The sequence below is a fragment of the Brassica napus genome, chromosome C8 (genome assembly GCF_020379485.1).
Source record: "Brassica napus cultivar Da-Ae chromosome C8, Da-Ae, whole genome shotgun sequence".
Classification (NCBI taxonomy): domain Eukaryota; kingdom Viridiplantae; phylum Streptophyta; class Magnoliopsida; order Brassicales; family Brassicaceae; genus Brassica; species Brassica napus.
The window spans coordinates 37,264,344-37,274,357 of record NC_063451.1 but is presented as its reverse complement, the minus strand read 5'-3'; the positions used below and the strand labels follow the sequence as shown (position 1 = coordinate 37,274,357).

Here is a 10,014-nt window from a genome sequence, read left to right as displayed (position 1 = left end):
TAACTACAGTCTAAATATATGTAGAAAAAGTTATAGTAAAAGTTACGTCGTGGAATCGTTGGTCATTAATATCACATATGTTATAAATAGTTAATAATTATTTGCAATAGAAATATAAATTATATGATGATGTAATTGACGGTTCGACCAACTTTGCTAAAATATCTACTCATATATACATTATACGATGATGTAATTGACGGTTCGACCAGTTTTTCAAAAATGCCTACTCAGTTTGTTGGCAAGAAAAGACCGTGTATTCAGCTTTGTATAATAAATTGTAGATTCAGGTGCAGCTAATGAATAAAATAGAATTTTAACAAAAACAAAAAATAAACAAATCAACTACAAAAAGAATCCTCACAATAAAAATACAAAGAATTGAAAGAAGAGAAGGAGAAGAAGATTTAATGTAAAACCTAACGTTCTCTAGTGTCTTCAAAATCTTCTGCTCTTCTTTTGTGTTCAAGAGTTTTGCACATACACACTACAAATACAAAATACAAACACAATCACTTTTCATCTAACTCTTGATCCTCTCCTCTTCATTCATCTCTTCTAAAGCTAAAACTTTTCTGCTCACTGACTCTTTCCTACTCCTCGCAACTCTAATCACTTCAACGCTTGGAAACTGAACCATCTTTTCTCGATCTTAATCCACACCAATGTAGGCATTGTTCGGAATCAAATCTTGCAGATCACTCTCTTCGTTTGTGTAGCTTCCACCGCTGCATCTCTTGCTTCTCATTTCAGCCACCTTCTTGTGTGAGTTCGAGTGAAGAGCTGGAGTGAATGTTGGACTATTAGCTGGACGGTACTCCGGGAAAAGCCTTCCAGACTTGTAACGCACGCCACACGCGTTGCAAAGCGTCTTTGGACCCATAGGCCCAAGCCTCCACTGTGGAGTCTTGGTGACCTCACAGTGCATACATTTCCTAACCGGATGCTGCTCTGAATCATATGAATCAAAGTTGTTGTTGTTGCTTCCGTTGGTTTCAAGATCAATCCCCGACGAAGAATAGGAAGAAGGAACCTTGGCCTTCTTCTTCTTCTTCTTGGTGATCATCTTGCTGTGGTCAGAGAGAAACTGCTTTGGTATTCTAACGATGAGACGCGAATCCGCCCCGCAAACATTGACCCTGTCCGTCTCCTGAACCGGTGGGCGAGGGCGTTTTGTGCGCGGACGACCGTGCTTTCCAGAGAGGACAAGTGAGGTTGCGTTGGTGGTTTGAGACGATGAGGAGCTGCTTTCGAGTACCGACACTGGACTTGAGCTCCTGAACTGGCTGTGAGAAGAAGATGAGTCCGTGTTTCTGGAAAACGAATCTTCCTTCTTCGCGACCAAAGACTCCTCTACAAAGCTTGCTGGCCTTTCCACCTTAACAATATCTTCAAACTGCAAATTTCCCACAAACCAATATATAAACATTGTTAGACAATTATGTCACGAATTATATACTCCATCTATTTTAGATTATTTGATGTTTAAGTAAAATATTTTGGCTACAAAATAAAAAATGTTTTCGCTATTCTAGATTTTTAATATATTTGATATTTGTGACTAATTATATAATACATTAGTTTAATTGGCTGAATTCATTTTGTTTAATGATATTTTTATATAAATAAAATTTATAAGATTTTAATATGTGTGCATTAACTTTAAATTGGAAACCGAGGAAATACAAAAATATAAACAAGGCTTATTAGGTTAGTGTAGAAACTGACCGGAACATAGAGCTCAGGTGATGAGTCAGAGTTTGTGTTGGAAGAGAAGAGAGGGTCAGAAGCGGCGGGCCACGTGTCCTGATGATTGGTCCAGATGTTAGGGAAAGAGTCGGAGTCACCGATGCTGAAACCGACATCCATATCACAACCGGGAAAGTCAAGAATGTCGTCCATGTTGTCAAAGAAGTTGCCACAATCAATATCCTCCGGGAAGCTTTGTCCAAACATCTTCTTTTTTTACAGTTTAGCGATTTAGCTGGAGAGAAAGAAAAAAGCACAATTGATAATTAATATAAAAAAATGAGAGATGAGGTAATGAAATATACTGAGAGGAACATGACAAGAGTTTTGAACAGTAAGGAGGTTTCTCAAAAGTTTTCAAAATTTTGGAACCATCTTAAAAACCAAAATTTGAAAATGAACATGCTTTGGCCCACCTTTTTTGGGTGGGTTACAGAAATAATGAAGACAATTCTAAGCAAAAATTCAATTGCAATAGACCCAATGGGTCTAAAAGTCAAAAGTCACCGTTAATTAAGCATTCTTGATTTATCTCTCTTTTCTAGAATTGTTGTTGTGTGAAACACAAAAAAAAAGGAACAAAATTTGAATGTTCTTTACAAAAACAGAGCGCTAAGAAAAAACAGAGTACCAACAAAACTCAAACCAGAAAATTGTACCACCGACACTTCATAAACTCCTCAAAACCTCAATTTGAACACCAAAGAATCCTAAAACTCCATTTCATAAACAAGAATTCTCAAGAAAAGCAAAACCCAAAATCAAGAACGGGAGTGGAAACAGAGTTACGGAGAGAATTCGAACCTCTATTGGTAGTGGTGTGCAGGTATGAGAGAGAGAGAGAGAGAATCAAATTTGAGAATATAAGGAGAGAGAGAGATTGCTTAGAAAGGAGAAAAAGGAGTAGGAGTGGGGAGAAGTGAAGAGTGATTGATTGGGAAAATGGGTTAGTAATGGAGAGCAATAGCTTCCCCTTATTATTATAAAGAGTTAGGTGTGAGAGAAACACTTCTCTCTCTCTCTCTCTCTCTCTCTCTCCTTTTGCTGCTAGCTGTATTTTACCATCCCTTACTCTGTCTTCATGTGGAAGTCTCTTTCTCTCTCTAACAAATTTCATAAAATTTATGAAACATAATATCTTAATCTCACCTCCCTCATGTGGGTTCCATTTCTCACCAAAGATGATTTATTCACAAACCTTGCTTAGCTGTACAGAAGTTGTATTTGTTTGAGAAACAATGGATTGAGTATAACTTATTAACGAAAATGATGGTTTTAAAAAAAGATGGTTTAAATTAAAGTTACACTTTGTTTTCAACAAAGGTTATTTATGTTGTTGTAACGTAAGAAAAACTATATTATATAATTGTCATAAACCAATTCAAAAAGAATTGTCATTTAAGTAAATAATTTATTTTTAAGATGAAAAAATAAATAAATTATAACGCGTATAAAGTTCTAGTCCAAGTCATGGTTTTGCTCTTACCGGTTTATAAGAAAAGTCAATGAGATAATGGGAAGGTGAAATGGCACGAAGGAATTATACGACTTTTACACGTACATGTAATTCCAAATTTATATTTAGAAAATTATCTAATTTATTATTATTATTTTTTTTTGCTAATTTTCTTCCCATTGTTTATGCCACAAACTACGTGTTGCAAACTTGCAAAGTAAAAGTAAAGACTTTCTAATTACCGTATATTACAAGTATACTTATTACATAGCCTTTAGGAAACCTCGGTCAACTTTATTTCTTTCTTTTTTTATCAGTGATAAATATTAGACCGTCGTGATTAATTACCGTAATGTATATATATGGTTAAGGTATCTTGAAATTAATTAAAATGATAATAAAAGATCTAATCATTTTCATCTGGTAGATACCATCATTAGAATTTGTTTCTAAGTTTCTTGTCTTACTGAACAACGATGATAAGAAATTATATAAAGAAACATATAAACTTAATAGGTTAGCAACAGATAACTTAAAATCATGGCTAGTTTTGTGGAGAACAATATACGTAGTCACCAAAACCCGAAGTCACAATGAATCCAAAGCCTTTGAACTCAACATTCTTAAACATATATATCTAATGAGATTTTCTTTGAGATTATCTTCTTTAGCTAACTTCAACCATACTCTTAGCTTCGTTACTTCAAGCACACTCTTTCATAAAGAAAATTTAAAGGATTATAGTACCTACCAATTTAATTTAATGCTGATTTTCTAAGGCTCTACTTTTTCCACTCTCTTATAATTTTTTCTTCTTTTTAGTATAGATTTTGCAGTAACTAACTTGGACTTCACTCCATACATGATCATTTTCTTCTAAAAGACTTCTCTCCACATTACTCTGTAAATGACAAAAGCTATATCATGAATGTGTTTATATATGTAACTATATACATATAAAGACATGTACTAAATATATAATACATATCATCTAGTCAATGGTTATATGTTGAGATCATTTCATGCATTACAGCAGAATAGTAAGATTTTATTTATTCAAATTCATTCATATTGTGCTATATATTGACAGTTTGAACCTCAGCCCATGGTCGGGACCAAAATGTTCGTATAACTTCCGGCACAGAAGAAAAAGCTTTCACTTATGTACGTCGATCACTAATCTTAAATTGATTAAGACACCTCAACAAATATTGATTAAAACGAGTAGATTTGCTTACAAAACGCTATTTTCTCTGACCAACTAATTTGTTGGTTCCAATAAAATAACGAAAACGCATGTATGAGAATAATTAGGTAAGTGGTTTACGAAACGCCATATTGAGTGTGGTAAGACTTATGAATAAAACCTGAATATAGTTATCATCTAAAAATAGAAAAAAATCTTCAACCCCAATTCATCTATATTATTAAAAGAAAAGTACCCATTAAAAAATACCCAAAATTTTCTAACTTATTTACACTTACATGCTACTGAGAATTAAATTAAACTACTTATTTTAATGCTTGTTTTTTTCAGTTAAATTAATGAGTTTTCTTTAATCAAATTTAAATTTAATGTCATTAAATGAACCTACCTATTTTAATGATTGTTTTTTCCAATTAAATCAATGAGTTTTACTTAATGAAATTTAAACTTAATGTCATTAAATGAACCTAAAAATACATCATATTTAACGTAGCTTATTACGGACGAGTACGGCCTAATAATGAACTTGAATTTTATTTTTACGAAAACGTGAATCATTGACTTATGTAATATTTAAAATATATTAACTACAATATAACAAATGCATATAACCTACCTATACTTTAGTTTGAAATGATCATGCTCAAGTTTTATATAGTCAACTTACATCATGCATCGATCGATGTACAACAGTCAAACCACCTATAGTTTTCGTTTTTTTATAGGATGTACCAACCAACCAATCATCCCACTGATTTTCTAAGCTTTATAAAAAAAACAAATCAATAAATACAAACTCAAAATTCAATATCTTCTATAAATCAAAACAAAATATTTTCAAAGTCGTATATTTAATGTACCTATTAAATATAGAAACTGTAACCATAATTACACTAATTATAAGAATAAATTTGATTCCAATCAATTGATCTATTACTTCGGTAATTGATTGGCTCGCAGAAGAGGAAACAATAAATTTAAAATTTATAAGAATATAAAGATATGGAGATTCCAACCAATTGCCTATATTTGCGTATGATTTTCGCATAATAAGCTTCAAATTGAACATTGAAAAAGATAGAGAGATTTTTTTTAATCTTTTACCGACACATAACTTAAACAAAACGAAGAGTTAAAGGTAATTTTTTTTTGTTACACTTCCCGGAAAAAAACGGTTACAACATGGGCTTTCATAATATGGCCTTTTAACATATTAATGTTATGGACATTTCATAATTATCTTGACGAAAAACAAATACTATAAATAATTTATTATTAACAAAAGTATGAAATTATTTACAATTTGATGACTAATTCATCACCCTATTTATATGTTAAATTTTTCATAGAAGTTTAAAAATCATTTTATTTTCTTTAAACATGTATAATTAATTTATAATCTTTTATGCTATACTAAGTCATGATATAATATTTCTTCATATTTTACATTAATAACCATTGTTTTTATATATCGTCTACAATTCTTTAATTACGTCTATTTGTTCAATTTTGTATATGATATCGAATATTCATCATAAATAGATGGTTTAAGATGCCAAAAATTTATTTACTTGGTGAATATAATACATCAAATATTACAAATACATCATTTAGTTAAATAAATAACCATAAACCGAAAATTCATACTCGCGCTGGTGCGCGGTTCAGGGTCTAGTTTTAGAGTTGAAATCTCAGTTTTATAGTATTAGCCTAGTTATTTGCTTTGTATTAGAAAAGGCTAAACTTCTCAAAAGGTTTCTTTATATGATCTCACCAAGTAACATGACTATATAAAGTTACACTTAGATGTGTCCATATCCCATCTATATATCTTATATATTAAAACAGAAGTCACAACCTTGATTCATGTGTGATTTTTTTTTAAAATAGATCTAATGGACATATTCCTAGAAAGTCATGTTACATTTAATCTCTAATCTTATCATTTAAATTTTGGGCCCACTAGCAATTTTTATTGGGCTATCAATAATTGGATTTAAACAATAGATGATCCATTGGATTTATAAATAGTATAAATTAAATAGATTTAATTTAATGTTGTAATAGTATACCTCCTTATGTTAAATATTTAAATATTTGTCGATGTTAACTTTTAAAATTATAAAGATTTTTTTTTTAAATAACAAAAATCATATTATCCAACAATGATTAATCTTTACTAACTTAAACCAATGAAAACAAAATTTAAACTATATAGTTTTTTAAAAAAATTAAACAAAAACTAAATGTTTAATTATTTACTCGATAATATAAATCTATTAAGCGAAAAGTTTAATTTTTTAAAAACTTTCTAAATTTGTGAAATGCTACAATATCTTTGAATATGACAATAAAACAATATTTTACTAATCTTTATATATATAGTTATGATTTTAATAATAAAATAATAATCTGAAAATATATATATATAAAAAGATACAAATACATGTGAAAGTTTGAAACAATCTATTCAATGAAAAAATATACCGTAAACTTATTATGTTTTAAAAATTGATAGACACATATATATTATAATATATATCAATTTAGAATTGAAAAAAAATATTTATATAAAAATAAATGAAAACAAAAATCCGCGCGGTTGCGCGGATCCAGATCTAGTATAAATATTAAATGAATTGCCACCTCTAACACAAGAGAGTAATAATACAAATCCGTAACACATGATGATCAACATAATTTATAGTATGAATAAGCGGGATAAGAAATGTTGGCGGAATAGGGGTTAGTATTTAAACATTATTTGTACGGTTGACGGTATACGATAACGTATATTATACAAAATGAATGAGACCGTATGCGTATCTAGTCGGTGGAGGGTTAACAACTAGCATGTGCACGAGAGAACAGGTGAAGGCGCGGGTGACTTGCGAGCAAGTAAGAACCCATGTTTTCGTTAGGACCCACCTTTGTCTAAATACGTGAGAAGATACCCTTGAGATTGGCCCCACGCACATTTTCAAGATTACCAAAACACGGTTTAGCGTATTTTAATTAATATTCAAGCAATTGTTAGACAAGGACTACACATCTTGTATAAAAATTACGCCTACCCATATTATTTGGGGTTTAGATAGACTAAAGTTCAAAAAAAAAAAAAAAAAAGATAGACTAAAGTTCATGAATCATTTATTTATTTAGTTATTTAAAAAACTAGATATGTTAAAAAAAAGCTAGATAAACTTGTGAGTTTACTCTAAACACACAAAACTGGAAAAAAAAATCTACACTTGATTTAAACGAACTGGTATATAGTAAGATGATATAACTAAATTTATTTAAATTTATTTTATGTTATTTGATTTAACCAATTAAAATCAACTTAGAATAATTAAAATCTGTTTAATTTGTTTAAACCGATTTGTTTTTTAGATCATCAAATCAATTATTATCGATTCTTGCATAAGTAGTGATTGCATGTAGACTGATTTTTTAAAAGTGAAACAAAGAAGATTATAAGCGCCAATTTGCATGAAAACAATTATATCATTCAACAAATCACGTGGCTTTGCCTCGGGATCGGTTCTCTCTTACTGACATGTAAGTAGTTCTTAACTTAAACGAATAGGCATCGGACACGTGTTCAACAATCTCCACGTTAGATCATGTGACGAGGTGGGTCCTAGTAGTGTGCGAAACTCTACTCAGGCTATAGCTCCTCCAGGAAGGAAGGACTCACTCAAGCGTACGAATCTCTCCTCCAAGTCCTAGGATCAAACGGCTCAATTCAATTATTCACTATGCTCTATGATCACCCACATGCACTGGCTTTTTTTGGAATACTCAATTCTTTATCCAACTTTTGTATTATTGTATTTTAAACTGATGTGATCCTGACAATTCACGAACCTCTGAAGTTTTGTTATAAAGCAGTTTGTCAGCCATTCTTCACATGGTACTTCAACTAAAGACACAAATGTTAGCAAAAAAAAAAAAAAACTAAAGACACAAAAAGTATTTATATATTTATTTTGTTCGATACAAATACTATGGTAGTTGGGCTAGGGACCTTATACTTGGGTTTTATACTAGCATAAACAGGAGATAATAGTTTGCCAATGACTTTTGGCCTAGTTTTTAAGTTTCTCAAACTCGTACTCGATAAAGAGAGATAGATTTGGATTCTTGCCACCGTATTCACCGTTATCTGTGGTTTATACTCGAGAAAATTATGTTATATAATAAATACTAGGTAATAATCTGCGCCTTACGTGGAATGTGATTATTAATTTCGTTATTTTTTAATAAGGAAACATTAATCTATTTAATCTGGATATCAGTTCGGTTTTAGGTTGTTTTTGGTTTTTAATCTCCTAAAATATAACTATCATTTTAAATAAATATTTATTTGGTTTGTTCGGTTAAAGTGTTTGATGTTTTTGTTTTTTTTCTGTGATAATCAAAAATTATTATTATTTGTTTGTTTTCATGTTATGAATCTTAGATAGTCGTGATGTCGAACCAATGGTTTTATATTATAGTTTCTAAACGGATAATAGTTAAAAAAAGAAAGAAAATTATAAAGACAAATAATTTTACTACAATTTGGTCGATAGTGAAAGAAGCATTAAGAGAAAAAAAATATTTTAACTTCCAAAAAATTAGATATTTCAGTTGTGGTACATACATAGTCATAAGGTGCTCACGTCAATGTGCACATGTATGTGTATGTAAAAGTATATAAAAATACTGTTAATTAATATTAAATGACATTTTTTCAAAATAATACATGAAAAATAAAATTCTTAAAATGAAATTATTTAAAAACAAAAATATTGTAAAATTTATATAAACTATAATATAAAACTTATATATAATTCTTTAACATATGTATATATATGCATATAACGGATCAAATTGGATATCCGTTCCTATAAATATGATATTTGTGATTTGCTTTTTTTTTGCGGACATTGCATTTTAGTATTTGATTTGCTTCGTAGAGTAACAGATATCCGAATTTTTTGGTTCGAATCAAAATTTATGAATAATTTGTCCAGCTCTATTCGTAAACAGAAAAAATAACGTAAAGAAGAACCATGCATGTGATTTTTATATTAAAAAAAACGTAAAGTACATAGTATGAACATATTTATATAGAGTTTGTCTGAGAATCTCTCTATACGTGACATGTGTCCATTTTAGTGTGAACGTATTTATTACAATGGTTCTACACATGACATGTGTTCAGTTTAGTGTGAACGCATTTATTACAATGTTTCTCATTTAATATATAAGGGATGTACAATTTGACGTAAATTAACAAAGAAGAAGATAAAATAAACAATTTACTGAAACGCATGGAACTCTTTCTAAACTACGAAAGCATTACATTAATGTTAATGTGTTGATATTTCTGATAATAAATCATACAAAATACTGACATGTGAATTACTCGTAGGGCTGTTCAATATGGTAAAACCGAACCGTACCGAACCGAACCAAACCGAAATAGACAATATGATTTGATTTTGGTATATACCATATAAACCGAATAGATATAATTTTATAAAAACCGTAGGATTTGGATATGGTTTGGTATATAACCGATTAAACCGAATAAACCGAACAAAACCAATTA

General features: G+C 30.1%; 1 protein-coding gene across 1 annotated transcript; it reads right to left on the bottom strand.

Moving 5' to 3' along the window:
• Positions 1-297: 297 nt before the first annotated feature.
• LOC106415811 (GATA transcription factor 8-like) lies at positions 298-2,812 on the bottom strand. Its single transcript, XM_013856610.3, has 3 exons — positions 2,554-2,812; positions 1,729-1,984; positions 298-1,396 (listed from the first exon to the last, which is right to left on the bottom strand). The coding sequence occupies exons 2-3, from the start codon at positions 1,954-1,956 to the stop codon at positions 653-655; spliced, it is 972 nt and encodes a 323-aa protein (XP_013712064.2). The 5' UTR covers positions 1,957-1,984; positions 2,554-2,812; the 3' UTR covers positions 298-652.
• Positions 2,813-10,014: the final 7,202 nt, after the last annotated feature.